Source organism: Peromyscus leucopus, chromosome 5, assembly GCF_004664715.2.
Source record: "Peromyscus leucopus breed LL Stock chromosome 5, UCI_PerLeu_2.1, whole genome shotgun sequence".
In the NCBI taxonomy this organism is placed as follows: Eukaryota; Metazoa; Chordata; class Mammalia; order Rodentia; family Cricetidae; genus Peromyscus; species Peromyscus leucopus.
The window spans coordinates 25,627,916-25,647,433 of NC_051067.1; the positions used below are offsets into that span (position 1 = coordinate 25,627,916).

The 19,518-nt window shown below is 47.3% G+C and overlaps 1 protein-coding gene across 1 annotated transcript in view; it reads left to right on the plus strand.

Moving 5' to 3' along the window:
* Txndc5 (thioredoxin domain containing 5) overlaps nucleotides 1-19,518 on the plus strand; it is a 29,718-nt gene that overhangs the window by 1,345 nt on the left and 8,855 nt on the right. The window contains exons 2-5 of the mRNA XM_028894728.2: nucleotides 3,271-3,420; nucleotides 9,037-9,142; nucleotides 16,218-16,314; nucleotides 18,517-18,632. Coding sequence (XP_028750561.1) covers nucleotides 3,271-3,420; nucleotides 9,037-9,142; nucleotides 16,218-16,314; nucleotides 18,517-18,632 — 469 coding nt within the window. The remainder of the gene's footprint in view (nucleotides 1-3,270; nucleotides 3,421-9,036; nucleotides 9,143-16,217; nucleotides 16,315-18,516; nucleotides 18,633-19,518) is intronic.

Sequence of the window (19,518 nt, forward strand, 5' to 3'; positions counted from 1 at the left end):
GGGGTTACATTAACTTTTAAGGATCAGTTTGGCTCACAGCCATTATCCATTAAGAATGCGCAAATGGAATACATTGTTTTACCTTGGTTCCCAAGGACAGCTGACTTGAATCTGTAGCACTGCAACATTCAGTGGGTGTTAATAGTTACTCTGCACGAGTATTCTCAGAGTAGTGACTCCAGTTAAGTACACCTCAGGATATAATTGCCGCCAGTTTCAGTGGAATCAATCTATGGGTTTTTAGTTTTATAAGGATAATTGACATGCAGATAGAGTTAGGTTTTCTGCAGTGCTGATGGAATTTTAATTTTAGAATATTCCCAATAAATAACCAGCTAGTCTTTGCCAGTCAGGGGAATAGATACCACATAAATTCTTTTTTCATTGTATTTATGTTGCTGCTGCTCTCCCCAAAGTAAGCCTTTAGTTGTTTGCTTCTTACTACTCTGCTAAAATATTAGAGATATGTAGGTGTCCACCATGGACTTGGGAGCTAGATTTTTTGTTGTTTTGAAGGGAAGTTGAGACAGGACCTCTCTGTGTAGCCAAGTTGACCTTGAATTCACAATCTTCTTGTCTCAGGCTATGGAGTGCTAAGATTTCGAAATTAGACTTTTAAGAACAACATGAAGTTCAAGATAGAAGACACTGGGTCCCGTCCCCACTTCTTTCTCAGTCTGAGTGCCTAGAATGTTAGATGCCTACCGGTGATATTGGGGGCAAGGACACTGTAATGAAAACATTGACCTGTGTCTGTTTGTTCTACGCTTGGTGGCTGCAGGACTGCCCTGCTGTTCATTTTGTGCCAGCATCAGATCACAGGGCCTGAAGTGCCAGTCTGTGGGTCACACTGAACCTGGGGACAGTAAGGTCAAGATTAAGGTTAGGTGCCTCTGCTGTCCCTTGGCCCCAGGCCACCTTCTAAATGCAGCTAGCTGTCTCAATGGTGCTGGAATCCACAAGGGCTCCAAAACAGAAATGCCAGCTAGATAGAGCCAGTGGGTTCATCGATGCTCCTGGGTGGGTGCAGAGGGTCGTGCCTGCTTGGTGATGGCCCCAGATGGTCAGTTTAACTTGGGCTGCAGAGAACTAAATCTTTGTTCTCATTTCTAATCTTGTATTGTCATAAGAGTCTTTTCAAGGATGCAGAGGAAGTGTCCAATTCTAAAAGATGAGATTTCCTCTAACATCAGAACTGCCCTTGGAAATCCCTTGTGGCGGCCACCTGAAGGCAGTCACCCTTCAGTCACCCAGCAACATCTCATAACCTGGTTCTGTTCCACCATTAGAACCAATCCTGCTTTCTTTGATTAAGTACCAGATGCCATGAGGAGCAAACAGGAACATGGGCCAGCTGGGGAACAGAAAGTCCATGGGCCCCATTGTGTACACACTCAAGGAGTCCTTGGGTCTTGGGTCTTGGCTTTTTTTTTTTTTCCTTCCCTTCCTTGCTATCTATCCTTTCTTCCCCAACCCACAACCTTGCTGAACTAACTTTGCCAGATTCACAGGAGTGAAGTCCTCAAATACAGTTCCGCTGTGTGGATTTTCACCCCATTCATTCTGCTTCTGTTGCCAAGCACTTAGTGCATACCAAGTGTTTGGACAGGACGGTGCTGGCTTTTTAGGCTCTTGTACCAAATACATAAAGAGAATACCAATGATCTTCCAGAAAAAGGGAATGATGCTGTATGTTAGGCTTTTATTTGTTTATATGTTTTAATTTATGTGCGTGTGTGTATCTCTATGGGTTTGTGTGCCATGTGTGTGGGTCCCCGAGGAGGCCCGAAGAGGGTATCAGGTTCCATGGAAGCAGAGCTACAGGCAGTTGGGATGCCTGGTGTGGGTGCTGAGTCCTCTGAAAGAGTAACAAGTGCTCTTAACTACTGAGCTCTCTCCAGCCCTATTTCATTTGGGCCTTTATAAAACAGGGATTTGTCTTAACTTCTCAAGAAAGTGCTGCTGGGAAAACACGTTAGCTTTAAGCCAGCTTTTCAGGACTACCTTTAGATGGCTGTTTTGGAGGTCAGGTCTTCTGCCAAAAAAGAGGCTTGCCACAGATTTTATTGAGACATTACTGAGTCAATACCAATTTTCAGTACATTGTTTAAAAGGATCCCTTGCAGTACGGCAAGTGGTTAGGTGATAAACACAAACCACTTGTTTATTAGATAAGAAACCACAGCCCTGTGCCTTAATGCTGCGCGATCTCACCCATTCAGAACTCAGATGTAGTACAGCGTACAGATGAGAATGCGAGACGATGGTCAGCACTGCCCTTCAGGGCCCGTGACAAGAGAGATCCTGATGCTGCAGTGCAGTGCTGGTATTAAATGATAGATGATTTAAAAATATTTGTGTATGACTAATCCCACAGTCAATACCACATATTCGATTCTACCAACCTTAGTTGTTTGGGGGTCTAGGAGTGTAGCTCAGATGACACAGTGCTTATCCGGCGCACAAAGCCCTGGTGTGATCTCCAGCACCACATTAGGCTGAGGGTGGCTGGGCACACGGGCAGTCCCAGCCCTTGGAAGGTGAAGGTAAGAAAGGCAGAAGTTCACGGTTATCCTCAGCTACATAGTGAGCTCAAAGCCGGCCTTGGATACCCAAGACCTGTCGACATAAAGAAATAATTGAAATGTCTTTAGCTTAAGGCTTCTGATGGGAGAAGGCAGAGAGTTGATGAATCATGAGATCTCCTTGCATCTGTGTACATTTGGATATGTAGTAGCAGAGTCCTGTCCTTGTAAATCATGGAGCAGTTGGAGTGCTAAGCCGGTTGAGGAGGGCAGGGGTCTGAGACTTCCAGAAGAGGAGGAAGAGAAGAGAGTGGGTGCAGGTAGCCTGGGAGCCAAAGAAGACTCCTTGGAGGAAGTGATGTACAAATAAAACTGAAGGACAAACAGAAATATGCAGGTGGAGTTTAAGGACATTCTTGGTAGGCTGTACGTATATACACCTTGAGCTCCAGGAGCTCAGCAAGTTTATAATTTTCAGGGAATTGAAATACTGCCGCTGTCCCTGTAGGCCAGCTGGAAGTCAAGGAGGTAGTGGCTGGACATAGAGGTAAAAAAATAATGCTAGGACAGTAGCCTGCAAATTTTTGATTAATATGGAGAATGTTGTCATTTTGAGCTATCCATCTGCTGCATTTTGAGAAAAGCAAGGGTGGAGAGTTGACTGCTTGGTGGAGAAGGCTGAGGTAGTTATCTGGACACCCTGGGACCTGGGCCTCAATGTGCTCTTCCTCTGATCTCACTGTAGGTGTGGGCACTGCCAGCGACTGCAGCCAACTTGGAACGACCTGGGAGACAAATACAACAGCATGGAGGATGCCAAGGTCTACGTGGCTAAAGTGGACTGCACGGCCAGCTCCGATGTGTGCTCCGCCCAGGGTGTTCGAGGATACCCCACGTAAGTAGGAAGAAAGAGAATGCATGCCTTTTTGTGCTGTGCTTTCCACGTTTGTGTGTCTGTTGTCTGTGACCAAGGAACACCCAAGCTGAACTGGTACCTTCCTTCATAGATCTGAATCCCTGAGTGTAAGCAGGTGGTCCCTGCTATTAGGACACATTATGTTGAACAGTATTTATTATAGACACCTTTTGTACTTTGCATGGGGAAAGCCTTAATTAATCTTGGTTGGCATTTCCCATTTATGAGAAAGTGAGCATTTGCAGGGCAGTGGTGGGGTCTGGCTGCCTGAGATCCAGCCCCATGTGATGCTTCAAATACATTTTACATAGCCTGCCAGGACTTGGGTATCACTTCTGGTTTGAACTGTTACCACTACTGCAGTTCTTCCTTTTTTTTTTTTTTTTTTTTTTTTTTTTTTTTATTGATTCAAGATCTTTCCTAAAGGTCCATCCTCTGGGGCTAGCATCAGGTCTCTTTCTGTTGGAAGGAGGGTGAGGGTAACAAACCAGAGCACAGCAAGCCTCACAAGCATCCACTGACTCCCTTGACAGGCATCTGCGTGGTTTGATAAACCATGACTGGCTGCTACAGTCTGGGTGAATGTCCCCCCAAAACCGGTGTGTTAGGCTGGGCAGCTGTGGTGCTGTGGGGAGCGGATAGAACCTTTAGGAGGTGGGGGCTGGTGGGTGGCAGAATTGTGTCCTTGAAGGGGAGATTGTGATTCAGCCCTCTCCTGTTGTCTTTTATATGTTTTTTGTTTCATATCTGCTACAAGGAGAGAGTCTGTTAGGTTCTATCTTGGTACAGACCAAAGGCAACAAATTCAAGTCCTCTCATGGCCCCAATCATCTAAAACAGAGTCAAAAGCCACTGTTTCTCTTTCTAAGTTGATGATCCCAGCTCCTTGTTAGAACAACAGAAAGCTGACTGACAAACTGACTTCTTAAGAAAAGAGGTTGTCTTTGTCCACTTCTGTTGCTATAGTTGCATTGTGGACTGGATGATTGACACAGGAGTAAAGCTGTATTCAGCCTCCAGGTCTGGAAGGTCAAGGTTGATGGGCTCCATGTGGTGAGGCTGAAACTGGAGTCACAGTGGGTTGAGAAGGACAGGTGTTCCTGAGAGGGAAGCTGTCCTAGTTCCCTGTTGCTGTGATAGACTAACTCAACTAAAGCAGATGAGAGGAGGAGAAAGTTTATTTTAGCTCTGAATGCTAGGCGATAGATAGACTGTCATTGTGGGAAAATCAAGGTGGATAAAAGTTGAAGCATCTAGTCACATCCACAGTCGAGTCGAGGGAGGATCCAGTCATATCCACAGTCAAGTAGAGGGAGAATGCATGCCGGCTCATTGTCAGCCAGGTTACTCCGTAGTTCAAGATCCCTGGCTTAGGGAGTGGGGCCACCCATAGTGAGCATGTTTTTACCACATCAGTGTAATCAAGACAACCCCTTCCCCCCAGGCATGCCCACTGGTCACCCTCCTCTGACAATCCTTCACCAAGACTGCCTTTCCTAATGATTCTAGATTGTGTCATGTTGACAAAACTAGCCACTGCGGAAGCTTAACAGGGTTCTACAGTTGGAGGTGTTCTGTACTGCAACATCAGGACCCCATGGATGCCACCAACAAATTTAAAAACACCTTGCATTTTGCATCCTGACTCATTTAGAAATCTAGTCCTCCTGAGTAAATCAGAGTGTGTGTGTGTGTGTGTGTGTGTGTGTGTGTTTAAAGAAAATGAAAATAAGCCTAGACTATAGTGAATGTGGTCCAAGAGGGACCCCATATTGATTGGGGCTTGCAGAAGTGACCGAGGACAAGCTTTTGCTTGGTCTTGGCTTTCACAGAATGCAGGAGGCAGAGTGCTGCGGGGTGGCTGCATTGAGGCAGGTGAGTGTACCTGTGTGTGCTTTTACTTCCTTTCAGACAGTCCCATCTCAAACAGTGTTGCAGAGCCTTATCAGAAGATGGCTGGAGATAGATGCCCGAGCTCTGGCTTTGTGTCAGAATATAGGTTTTAAAAACATTGTCCTGACACATTTAAATGGAGTATAGGATTAGAGAGGGAAGCCATTTGGACTTCCCAGCCCCGAGAGACGGCTGGCCATGTTCAGGGAAATGTATAGATCGTCTCTTTGAGCCAGGCAAGAATCGTTGTTTGGGTGGAAATGCTGAGCAGGGCTGGCCTGAGTGGGGATAGCACCTGTATTGGTCTCCAGCAGCTGAAAACAAGTTATTTCCTCACAGGTCTGGAGGCTGGAGTATGGTTAAGGTGCTGCCCAAACCTCCTTGGCTTTTTTGTGCCACTTTCTGGCTTCTCAGGTTTGCTGATGTCTCAGCTTCTTACAGAACAGTCAAGATACTCAGAGGAAAGGTAACTAGTAAGCTCCTGGCCAGACGGAACCAGAGTGAAACTCTGTCTCAGTTCCCTCCCTCTCAGAAGAGAAAAGGCTTATTTGATGGACAGTTTTGTAAGTTTTAGTGCAGGGTCAGTTGGCCCTGTTGCTTTCCGGCTTGCAGCAGGGTGGCATTTGGTCATAGCGGTGTGATAGATAGAGCACTGACTGTCAGTCAAGCAGAGAAAGGAAGGGGGGGGAAGCTCAGCATAGCCTCAATATAGTCTTCAAGAGTGTACCCCCACAGTGACCTGAGTTGTCCCCTAGGCCCGCTTCTTAAAAAGCCCCATCACCTCCCAGCAGCCCCACTGTGGAGAACAGGCCTCTGATGGATGGGCCCCTGGGAGACTTCAGAGCCAAACTGTATCCCCATCAACTCTTTACATCCTTGACCTTGTCTGCACATCTGTGTGTTTAAATGTCCCTTTCTTGTGAGGTCACGAGTCACATTGACCTCTGTGAAGGCCTGGGTCTGAGTGAGGCCACATCCTCAGGTTGGGTTAGGCTTTTAATAGCTCTGTTTGGAGGTCACAATCAAATAGTCTGTGCAGAGTGATGCCCAAGTGGGGATTTTCTTCTCTGTAGCTTCGCAGGAAGAGACACAGATCACCAGGAGACACACATGTCCACGGAAAGTTTGTAATAGACAAATTGGGGGCTGAACTTGGGGCCAGTAGCCTTCATTCCGTCCATGACCTCTTTATCTATGTCAACTGAGAATTAAAGTTGGGGCAGCGGGCTAATGGGCGGGTCTGTAACAGCTCTCTAGCCCTCCCGGGGTCCTTCCAACTTACTAAGGAAGAACCGAAGACTTAAGCGTGGAAAGATTCTTTTAATCCAACAAGAGATTTTTGTTTTGCTCAGTTGTGTATCAAATTAGAGACACCCCCCCCCCCAAACAGGCTAGATCTTAATTATATTTTAACTTTAGCAAAGAAACAACAACAAAATGAGTTTAAGCCCTGGTTCTCTCTGGTGTTTTGAGAATTCATCTGTTTCCCACTCTGCAGCACTTTGGTGTGGAGAGGCACTTACCAAGAGGGAGAGGGAGGTGGAGACATGGAACATGCGGCTCCCACGTCTCTGGGACCCCAGCTTTCCTTGCCGGAGCCGCAGGAGGCCCTGTAGCGGGTGCAGATGATCTTCGAATTATGACAACGTACCGTAGCTCGCTTAGACTTCGGTTTTGTCGCGGGTGGTTTTTCTTTTCAGACGGGTTCTCATTGTGTTGCCAAGATGACCTGGAACTCAACTCCTAGGCCTTGTGCTTCAGGGTCACTCACCTACCTCGGGCCCCACAGTGCTGGGATACTGAGTGTGTGCCTCTGCCTAGCTTTCATATGTTCTTCATTGCAGGAACAGGATAGTGGCTAGATCCGTTAGACTTTAGCTTTTCCTTGTGTAGAGCCCCATGGTAGTTCGGCTTGAGATCCTTCACCTTCAGGATGGGGCAGAAGCAGCCCCCCCCCCCTACAGCCATTCCACTCACGGCCCTCAGTGCAGTAAGTTACAGGAGACGTTGAACACTGTTCTGGTGTCAGGGTGACTTGACCCACCTGAGGCTCCTGTGTGCTCTGAGTGCTTGGTAAACCGGGTGGGATGTTTGTTAAGTGGTCGTTTTCAGCTTACTGTGGCTTTAACTTAGGATGTGCTTGTGAGGGGGTAAACCTGCTGTAAGCTGAGGATCACTGTCTCGGAGTGCCTGAGGACTCCGGGCATCTGCTCATATGTTCTCCATAAGGCCAGTCTGCCCTCCTAACGGCCAGCTTGAGCTAATGTGCTGTTTCCCCTTTCTTTTGTGCTCTTGGATGGAGCCTAGTGTCTTGTGTGTGCTAAGCAAGCCCTCTACTGCGGAGCAGCGTCCTCTGTTCTTTTCAGACAGGCTTTTACTGTGTGTCCTAGGCTTGCTTCAGATTCGCTAGCCTCCTACCTCATCCTTTGGAAAACTCCACCATAGAGTGTGGTTTCCTTGTAGAGCCATGGAACTTCACTTTAAGGCTTCTGTTTGAAAGCCTTCATTTAAAGGGAACTTACCTATCTGCTAATGGGCTGAATGTTCGAGTCTTGGAAGACATCCTGACATTCTAAACCCCAATGTGTTGGTATAGGAAGTGGATGTTATTATGGGGGCTCCAGAAAGTTCTCTTGGCTTTCCTGCCCCATAAGGACCCAAGGAGAGAGCACCATCAGGGAACCAGAAAGCCACCATAGACACTGGCTAGCTTACGCTGTGAATTTGGACTTTTGTCTCCGGAACTATAGGAAATGAATTGTTTTGCTTTATGGGATGCCAGGCCAGTCGTATTGTGTCGCTGCCGCCCACACTGCCTGTGACACTCCACCTACCTATCCGAGCTGTGCACATCCTAACTTAAAAATCTGTTTCTGAATCACCTCACAAAATCCACATCATTGCTGAGAGGCGTTAGAGGGCTCCTTGGTCGGCAGGTTTACTCTAGCCCTCTGGCCTGCATTTCTCTTCCTTCTGACAGGAGCCACCTGTTTAATATATAGTCTTTTCTAGGCCTGAGTGGAATGGTCCAAGACCAGGGTGTGTGAAATTCATCCTCTGGTGATGTCTTTTGGTCACCATCAGAGGAACTGTTCCCCCATCTCTGAAGAATCCTCAGAGGCCAGTGAATAGAAAAGATTCTTGCTCCGTGGGGATGCAAGCGAAGATATAGGGATGGGAGTGGATGGATGCGGGGGAGTGTGAGGGACTCTAGATGGGCTGCAACAGCTGGAGTGCCCTGATGTTTGGGATCCATCAGTGACTGGGTGTCCATCCGCCACAGTGGTCTGCAGACACACCAACTGCAGAAGAGTGTTTTGTCTGCTGCTGCCCAGGGGAGGCCGACAGGCAGCAGGAGCAGCGAGGCAGAACAGCAGCCCAAGGCCAGGAAGGACAGATAGGGGAGACTAACAAGGCGACGCCTGGGAGAAATACTGAAGGCAGGTTTAACTCACAGCCTGCATCCATCCGGAAGTTTTCACCTCGCTTGAGGAACATCAGACGTGTGTGAAAGTTCAGGAGCACGGGGACATGCTGTCTCCTGCGACATCGGCTTTGTTTCCCTTTGAAGCTTTATCTGAGTGGCGGATAGGTCCCTGACTGACTCCATTACTGTTTCACTGCATGGGTTTGCGCTCAACCCAGAGCGGCTTTTAAACATTTAAATGTCTGCTCTTCCTGATCTGTTGATGTTTTTTTCAGCCTAAAGTTTTTCAAGCCTGGCCAAGAAGCGGTGAAGTACCAGGGCCCTCGAGACTTCGAAACACTGGAAAACTGGATGCTGCAGACACTGAACGAGGAGCCGCCTGTGAGTGTCCCCCCTCCCTCCCTTCACAGCCCAGAGGCCAGAAGAGGTGAAGGTTTACAGTTCTTGATGCAATTGTAAGTGGCTCCTCTCAGCTGCTGCCACTTCACGTTACCAAATGAGTTTAATGAGCACAGAGGAGCTCAGAAAACACAGTGTAACCCCCGAGCATGTTCTCTTAAGTACAAGATACAAGGTACTGAGTATGTGGGAATCCTCCTTCTTAAAAGAAGCAAACGGTGGAATTGCCATAGCATGTTCATTGGATACCTCTGCGGGGTGTATCCTGTTGTCAGGACAACTGTACATTTCTCAGTCCATCATACTGATCCCTTAAAGAACTATTCTTGGTTTCCTGGGACAAGAATGAGATATGGATTCTTCCTAACAGTCTTCAGTTCCTTATCTAAAGTCCTCGGGTGGCTCTGTTTACTTCACTCTGTTTCTCAGTGTGTAGCCTAGGCTGGCCTCGAACTCAGGTGCCCCCCCCCCCTACCTCCCCAGAGCTGGGGTTATAGGTGTGTGCCACCATACTTGCTCTTGCTTCTGATTGCTTGCTCCTTCTGTAGCTGAACAACTTTACCTTTCATTTGTATACTTTTTCCTGTAAGTAGTTCACCATGATTTCCTTAGAGTTCTATGATGATCCCCCCCCCCCCCCCCGACAGGGTTTCTCTCTGTAGTTTTGGTGCCTGTCCTGGATCTCACTCTGTAGACAAGGCTGGCCTTGAACTCACAGAGATCCACCTAGCTCTGCCTCTCGAGTGCTAGGGTTAAAGATGTGCTCCGCCACCACCTGACCTGCTCTATGAATTTTTCATGTGAATGTTAAATTTTGAGTAAGCTATCATAGTTTTTCTACTCCATTCTGAGCTGTCTAGGTGGCAGCTGGTGCAAGACTGCTCCCAGTCCTTGGAGGTTGTTTCAGATGGCTTTGTCATGGAGACCATCCGTAACATTATCTGCTTTCCTGAATTCTTTCACTGAAGCTGCAGCTGTCCTTTGCCTATAGCAAACCACCATGGTTGTCTGTCCTTGGCCAACGGTGGGGTCGTCTCAGATTTGTGGGTTTACTTCTCAGTTTTCCTTATGCCATTCAAGACAAGGCAGGACTACCAGGCTGGAGGAGAGCCTCCCACAGTCTCCAGGTTCCATTTTTATTTAAGCACCTTTCTTAGAACTGACTGCTAATAACTTGAAAACAGTTTCTTCATGTAGAATATTCGAACATGTACAAAAGTGCAGTTTTGCCTTTTTTGTCAGCCTTGTCTCCCCTTCCTCTTGATCCCTCCTGCCTCCGTCCCGGGGAATGTCATTTGTCAATATTTCAGGACACAGACACACTTTTTGCTTTGTAACATAGCCACCAAGTCACTTTGACATGAGTGCAGTGAGCAACCGTGCATTTGTACCAGTGGCTGGCTTGGGCCACCGGGAGTCAGGTGAGCCCGGGTCCAGAACAGAGTCTCCTGTTCAAGCCAGTGTTTTGTCTCTTCATTCTCCAGCTCCTGCTCACATAGCTCACTTGGGCTTGCTCCCACTGGCTCTCCATAGTGTGGCTCTTCCTTTGCGTCTCGATCCTCAGCTTTCCAGGCCTGCCCTGGCTTTACTAATGATGTAAAGCTCTTAGTAGATGCTCCTGTGTTTTCCTGCATCTCGCTGTGTGTAGGTCCCATCAGAACACTGTAAGAGTGTTACTTACTAAGGGTGACGTGGAAGCCTTCATTGTGTTCTAAATCATAATGATCATGCACAATTCCTTGTCCTTCTGTCTGTGGGTGGTTAGATAAGGGTGGGTGGACTTGGATGGATTGTGGCGTGGTGTTGGTGGGACTGGAAAAGTAGCCAGCATTCCCTGGTTTCACCGCTCTGGTGATTGTCACGAGCATCAGGACTTCTGAGTGCAGCTGCAGGGAGAGCAGTTCATTGGGGCTGCTTTGTTTGTTGTGTTGGAGCTGTGCGCCGATGGGAAGGCTGTCTGTGGCTGCATGGGGTCCTGACACTTGGTTTGAGCTCCACTTCTCATTGGTGCCATTTTCAAGGGTGTGTGCCCCTCTCCAGCTGTGGTCTTTACTCTGGGGATGTCCCAGCTCATCAGAAACTTGCCTCCTTTCCATACCTCACGTTTAAAACCTCCATTACTGTGTCCACAGTGTTGAGGAGTTGCCTGGAGACTGCATTCATTTTAGGTAACCAGAAGCCACAAGCTTCTCGGTGGATTTGCATCTTTTTCATGCTGGAAAGCTGCAGGGACAAGTGGGGTTTTCATATAGATTGAAACAGCATTGTTTTCTCTATGAAAGTGTTTCTTTTTCAGAGGGGTAGGTGTGCGGTAAGGGAGAAAATTTTAAAGAGGAGGTAACAGTCTCAAAAAAACTTTTAAAGTAAGCTTTGCACCAAAGAGGCCTACTGATGGGATGCCTTGTCCTGCACACGGTGTCAGAAAGAGAATAGATGTATGTAGAGGCCTGCCTCCCCATTGGGAAGTACAGGCTGGGAGGGCGGTGGGCTAGCCAGGCTCAGCACAGATGTCTGGAGGGTTTTTCCTCATCAGCGTAGGAGAGAGATGGCTGCCAGGACCAGTCACTTAGGCTTCATGTTTAGTGTCTCTGAGCAGTAGACTCTCAGATGATCTCCCAGGAAGAACGACAGTGGCAGCATGCTTCCTGGTGGAAAACTTTAGATATGCATGTTTTTGAGGCACTGTAAATTGAACCCAGGGCCTTGACTCAAGGCAGGTATTACCATACTCCCAACCCCAAATAGGTGGTCTTTCTATAGAGCATTCTTCTCTTTTTAAATTACATTTATCTATTTAATTTGTGTCTGTGTGCATGTGCTGGGGGTGGGAGTAGGGGGATTGTATTTTGACACATTCACATCTATGTAATGGGATGGCTTGGGGAGGAGCCCCAAGTCTAAACATGAGATTCATTGTTTCATAGTTTTGTTATGTGCTTTTTATGTATGTCCCAAAGGTAAATATTGTTCAGTGTTTTTAGTGTGCCTGCTTTCTGACTTCAGTCTGTGACACGAGGCCAGTGCGGTTTCCCCCATTGTGGTACCTGTTGTGGAGTATTAGTTGAAGATGTGTTACATTGTTTATGCTGTGGAATGTTTGTTTAATGATGCAAAGACATGTTGCATTCTTTATGTTGCATTTGTTTAACTCAAAAGCTGTGCTACTTTGCCTGTCTAAGACACCTGATTGGTCTAATAAAGAGCTGAATGGCCAATAGCTAGGCAGGGGTGGCAAGCAGAGAGAATAGGAGGAGAAATCTAGGCTCAAGAAAATAAGAGGGAGGAATGAGAAAAGGAGGAGGAGAGGAGGATGCCAGGGGCCAGCCACCCAGACAGCCACAGGGTAAGAAGGAAAGAAAGACATATAGAACAAAGAATGGTAAAAAGCCCAGAGGCAAAATGTAGTTAAAGAGAATTGAGATAATTTAAGTTAGAAAAGCTGGCTAGAAACAAGCCAAGCTAAGGCCATGCATTCAAATTCATGCATTCATTTTTCATAAGAGACCTAAGAATAAGTCTCTGTGTATTTATTTGGGAGCTGGGTGGCAGGCCCCAAAGAATCAAAAAAACAAACTACAGGTGCTTGCTCAAAAAAATTCAGATTTTTGAGTATTTTGTGGTTGGAGTTAAGGATGTTGAATTTGTAGTGTAGACAATGTCATGGTTGGTTGTTTGTTTTTGTTAACTTGACACAAGCTGAAGCTAATCTGGGAAGAGAGAGTTTTAACTGAGAAAATGCTTCCGTAAGATTGGCCTGTAGGCAGGTCTGTAGGGCATTTTCTTGATGAGTGATTGATGTGGGAGGGCCCAGCGCACAAAGTGGCAGCGCTACCTATAGGCAGGTGTCCTGGGCTCTGTAAGAAAGCAGGCCAAGCAAGCCATTGGGAGCAAGCCAGTCAGCAGCAGCCTCCATGACCTCTGCTTCTGCCGTGACTTCTCTCAGTGATCCACTGTGATGTGGAATTATAAGCCAAATCCTTTCCTCCCCGAGTTAGTTTGGGGTCATGGTTTTCATCACAGCAACAGAAAACAACTAGAACATACACTTTTGTTTAAATGAAAAATCAAGTTCTTAAAAATCTCAGCTTGACTAGATACGAAGCAATTTAAAAACATTGAAAGATGTATTGAGAAAAACCAGGCTTTTTAAAAACTATATTTGTCATGACCAAACGGTAAATACATTAAAATGCTTGTGCTGCAGAGGCAGCTCAGCGAGGCTGAGTGTGTGAGTCGAGGAGCGTTGGGTTCTCAGCCCTGGTCTTCTGCTCATTTCTTTTTAAAAAGTATGTGTGTTTTTATTTTTCATTATGTATATGCATATATCTATGTGGAGACATGTGCGCATGAGTATAATTGCCTTGGAGATCAGAAGACTGCTGGAGGCCCAAAGCTGGAGTTACAAGTGGCTGTGAGCTGCCTGAGTGGGTGCTGGGAACGAAACTCTGGCCCTCTGCAAAAGCAATACACACTTAACTGCTGGGCCGACTCTCCAGCCCCCTTTGCTCATTTCTTATGGCTAGAATTTTATATTCGTTTATTCTTGATGGATGACTGAACCGGATGTTGGTAGAGATGGTATGCCATCTTAGCCACTTAGCCCTGCCCTGCTCAGCCTCAGGAGCAGATACGTTCTCAGCTGGGAGATTGGCTGCTTTTGTCTCTGTGGCATCTTGCTCTGTGGGGTTCTCTGGGCATCTGTGTTAGTAAACAGATTTGCAGGGACGGTTATGATGAGGTGACTGCTGACCTTGATCTCGTCTCCTCGATTTCCCTTGTCCTCTCCACTGCCACCCTCTCTAGGCTGTCTTTGGTGAAGAGGGCCCCGTGGAATTGTAGTCCCTAACCCATATGTGTTCTGTGTCACTGGTCTGCTTTGCTCAGCTGAACCGTGATTTTTTTGCTTGCTTGTTTTGGTTTGGTTTTTCGAGACAGGGTTTCTCTGTAGTTTTGGTGCCTATCCTGGATCTCAATCTGTAGACGAGGCTGGTCTTGAACTCACAGAGATCTGCCAGGCTCTGCCTCCCAAGTGCTGGGATTAAAGGCAAGAGCCACCACTGCCTGGCTGAACCCTGATTGTTACATCCCCTGTCCCTTCTTCCTACTGTTGGAATACTGTGTGTTCAGTGGACTCCACACATACAGGAAAGTGGGAAGCTTCACTTGTGGCAGGACTAGTGCTGTGGGCCCTCCATACCTCTTCCTTCCCCACTCTCACTATTCTGGAAATTCTATCATCTTTGTCTGGAGGACCTCTATAAGACAGATAGCATCTATAAGGGTTATGGTCTGCTGCGTATTTACTGCCTTGTGTAGCATGAATTTTAAAAGTTCTTATTAATAAAACAAACCCGAAGCCAAGTATTGGAGTGAACACTGAAAGATCAGAGCATCAGAACAAGCCACAGCTACCTCACCTCGCTGGATCCTTAGCTGGTCTTGCTTCCTCAGACTGGAGGCCTCTGAGTCCTCATCCAGAATGGGTCTCAGCTGAACTGTGCTGCTCAAAAGCCTGAATGCTTAACCAGGCCAAATGCTTAACCAGCCAAATGCTTCTAGTTTCTGGTCTTCATGCCTTATATATCTTTCTGCTTTCTACCACCACTCCCTGGGATTAAAGGCTTGCTTTTTGGGATTAAAGGCATGAGTCACCATGCTTGGCTGTATTCTTGAACACATGGATTTCTGCCTCTGGAATGCTAGGATTAAAGGCGTGTGCTACCACTGCCTATCCTCTATGTTTAATATTGTGCCTTTTCTGTTCTCTGACCCCAGATAAGTTTATTAGGATACACAATATTTTGGGAACACAATACCACCACAGCCTTGCACTGGAACTCCACCAAGGCCTGTAACATTTGCTCCCCCAATCTCATTTCTCCTTCAACGGCATCAAACTCAGCTTCTCCCTGTCCCCTACACTGCGAAGGTCCTCCTCTGGTTCTTGATGGTAGTCGGCTGTATGTTCCTGTAGGGGAGACACATCTGTTTCTGACATTGGCCATTTTCCTGTTCTCCAAACCTCATGGCTTCTGGTCCTCACTGGCACACGCCACCTGATGGGGTTGTCTGGGCCTCTGTTGCCGGTGACGCCTGACTTGGTGTCAGTGGTTCAGGGCTTGGGCTGTGGCTCCCGGATCTCAGCCTCATGGTCATGGTTCTGAGGATGAAGTGACTTGGGCTGGCTCAGGCTCCTCCCAGGTGTGAAGGGAACGAGGCCAGAGCTGCTAAGGGCTCTCTCCAATTCACAAGCTTTAAATAGCTTTTTTATAGTATATTGTTGTGATTCCTATTTTATCACTAGTTATTATTAGATCTCCCATTGTGCTTCATTTACAAATTAAACTGTCACAGGCGTGCATACTCAGGAAAAGCAGCAGATGCGGGGCTTGATTCTCTCCGTGATTTCAAGCAGGGTTCTTGGGATGTGTCACTTGCTGTAAGGACTGGCTGCTGTGCTGCCTGTGAATTTCTGTCCCCAACCTTGTCGTGTGAGTTGCCGTCTTAAGGTTTAGCTCACCAAGCCATCCCATCCAGTCCTCTGCTTCCTGTGGCTTGTTGGGTTCTTGATTCTTGTCACTCTGGTGGCGTCTCCCATGTTCTCCCGCCCCCGGGATGAACGGAGGGTCGGGGGACCTGTTCCCTTGTGATTTCGCCTCTAGCTGTGCCTGGTTTTCCCTCTTTGTGTCGTGAGTGCCTGCCTGCCTGGAGCCTCTCATTGGAAATTTACCTTGAATCCCATGGGGAATCTCATACCAGGTCCAAGAAGAGGGCAGGGTTTGGGGTTGTGCAGACTTCACCTTGTTTGGTTGGTTGAGTTTGGGATGGAGGCGGCTGCTCCGGAGCCTCAGCTCTATAGGGCGAGCTTGGTGCTAATGCACCTGGAGTACTTGGTGGAGGTGAGTTCCCGTCTGGCCTGGCTCAGCACAGGTGTGAGATAGACAGGTGAGGACTGTTCCTCCCTGCATCAACGCCATCCTCAAGGACAAAACCAAAAAACAAACAAACAAAAACAAAAACAAACAAACTCACAGATGGTTGTTTTGCTTCTTATTAGACACCAGAGCCGGAAGCGGAGCCACCCAGAGCCCCTGAGCTCAAGCAGGGGTTGTATGAGCTCTCAGCCAACAACTTTGAGCTGCATGTTTCTCAAGGTAAGGATGGACCTGGTGGCCATGGGTCTGGGCTGGCTTTTCCTCTTGCTGAGTGAGGGCTCATAGCAACATCTAGTCACGACTCCCGTTGTCTCTTCAGCACCGGTGGACTGTTGCTGAATGAGCGTGCTCTGATGTAACACCTTTCCTCCTGTCATCCTTGTAGGCCTGCCTGCCCAAACCTCTGCTAAAGCTGTGAGCACACTCAGATAAGAAAGTCTTTATTAATGCTAGTCACGTGTTTACTGGCTGGAGGCAGGAGCAAGCACATTTTTTGTTTAAACAGTGTAGTTGGACTGTTACAACTATGAATCAAATTAGATGTTCTGTATACACACTTTTTGGAATTGGTCTCTTAAAGATCTACCTACAGTCTCTACAGTGAATAAAACACAAGCCTCCCTTTGTTAACAGTGGACATGTTTCAGAAGTTGGCTCAAGCACGTATAGCTAGAAAGCAAACACAGCTTCCTTGCTGGCTCCATTATCAAGTGCTGCCCTGGAGAGAACCCCCCCTGGAAGACTGGGTTGTACACACTGTGTTAAAGAACTTAGACCTGTATCTGCCCTGGAAGCTGTGCCTGGTGGGAGCCAGACCTCCTCCACACTACCTGTATTATTCAAATACTTTGTCCTGGTGGCTTCCGGCCCTGCTCGGATGAGTTATGTACTCTATACCAGCACTTCAGCAATGGCACCTCGGTGGTTTCCCTGTGGGAAGTCAAACTAGGTCTGCGTAGAATGTGCACCCGAGTCACCTTGACATAGACAGTCTCCCACAATCCAGCCGAGCCCTACCCAGAGCAGGTGTCTCCTGCAGGACACACCCCGCAGATCCCACATGGTGGTGTTCCAGGGCTCACTGAAGCTCTTTCCTCAAAAGGCAGTCAGGGCTCCCTGCCCTCACTGGCTTCCCATCAGAGATGCTTGGGTTCTGGGGATTCAATCTCCATCCTGCTGCCCAGGGTTAGTACTCCACATGTCTGCGAAGAGATGGTTTTAGCTGTGAAGCTAAGTTGCTCATAATTTCCAACAAGTGTTTCACCATTTCCCTGAAATGCATTCTTGTCATAGCAAGAAGACCATAGCCTCAGCCATCAGTGTGGCAGGTCACCATCCCACTGCCTGACATCCACTGGGGCTTCTCTCCTGATTGGGGGTTGCTGTCAGCCTATGTAAAGAAGAACAGCTCAATAAAAATCTCCAGTGTCCAGAGAATAATGGTGTGAGGACTTGATTGCTTTTGGTTTTTGGTTTTTTGTTTTTTTCTAAAAACATTCCAGAGGGTTATTGTTTTTTGTTTGTTTGTTTTTAAACCTGGTTTTTGGCAAAATATAATGTAAGTGCAGAAAGCCTGTTGGGCACCAGCCACATCCCAGGCCGCTCTCCCATTCTCTCTCCAAAGGCACTTGCCCTATATGTGGGCCCTTGGCTTTTCCTTATGGCCTCATAGCTCAGGTGTGTGTTACTAAACACTAGACTTTAGTCATCTGACTTATCATGGCTCAGTTTACTGCTTTTCTTCTTCTTTTTTTCTTCCAAGCTTATGTTGGATTTTATGCATCTTAAATGCTTTTTGTTTAAACCTCACTGACGGCTGGGAGTGTCTGTGTAAGGCTCTGTTGATCTGTATGCTCTCCAGCATTTCTTCCAGCTCAGTTATTTACTGAGCACTTGGTTTGTGGACCTGCCCAATTCCCCGCAGTCTGGACTCTGATTAAATAAATCTCCTGTGGATTCACACATTTCCTAGTTTTGTTTTTCCCATATATGCTTTTGGGATGCTGGAAGGCCTCATGGCTGCTAGTGACTCTGCATGTCTGTTTCTGTGATTGTGACTGGAGCCGCACTGATGGCCACTGTCTGGTTCCTCCCTCATCAGACTTGTTGGTGCGGACCTCATTTATACTTGTAGCGTTAGGGTGGGAAAAGAGGCAGGGTAAATGTACAGTTCTTTACCTTTCTGCCAATTTTCTCAGTCTGAGTTGGTTCTTTGTCACCCTTCAGAGATGGCAAGTTTGATTTTGAGTTACTGTTTTGAACTCAAATATAAACATACATGGTGGCAAGTCCCTTTTTACAAGCAGGGCTTGAGATCTGTGAGCAAGAGCACAGGGCTGTATTCTTCAGTTCAGCATCTGGTCTCTTGAGATGTAAAGCTCAACACTTCTTCCCCTTCCTCTGCTTCGGCCTTCCCTACAGGCAACCACTTTATCAAGTTCTTCGCTCCGTGGTGTGGTCACTGCAAAGCTCTGGCTCCGACCTGGGAGCAGCTGGCCCTGGGCCTCGAACATTCCGAAACTGTCAAGATTGGCAAGGTAAGTGCAAACCCTTGTTAAATTGCAAACAGTCTGCTTTGGGATGGATTAATTAGCAGAGTAGCCCATTATTCATTCTGTGTACAAAGTAAAAAACTTGATTTATTAATTATTCCAGGTAGTGTGCCACTTGACGATTCGTTTCGCCTTCACAGATGGCAGCCTGGTTTGGGAGTCTGCTGGCTTTTCCACAGCCTGGAGATAAATTATGGCCTTGGCCGATTTATTCTGAAGGGATGGCCAATTCTGAGTTGGCGGCCCTGAAGCTATATAAAGATATGGGGTAGAGCCTTGTAGCAAGTTCGCTGGATGTCCATAGAGCTCAGCCAGTAGCTTTCTTCAGGGGTCCTGGGTTCTGCACTCATGCAGGCTCAGAGCAGGCATTCCTCATGGTGAGCCCTCCTTTGCACTGCCGTCCACAGTTCCTTCCAACTGTTCAGACAGAGGAGTCAGAAGTAATGTGTAACAACTTCTGTGTGTCCGGGTTTTCTGGAACTATCTGGAGCAGCTCCTGGGATACTGGGTATTTTGAATCTCATTGATTTTCTGATACTCACCAGCCACTCTTTATGGAATTCCTCAAAAGAAAATCTCCTTTTTCCACTTGGCCACAGGGCTTATTTGCATGCAGAAGTAGAGCTGTGTATCTGGGTATGATAGTCAGAAGCAGAACCTCAGGGTTGGGTAGACCTGGCAGGCTGGCCTTGGTCAAGATGTCTCCCCTCAGATCCCCCTTTGCAGAAGGGAAACAGGGTGAATTGTGTAGTCAAGAAGATGAGAGCTGGCTGCTTAGCATGGCCCCTGGGGTGGGGTGATGCTGAGTCAGTTAGCGGTGTTCTCATTGCGTGTTGTATGGGTTTTCTCCGCCTGATGTGTTTCCAGTGCC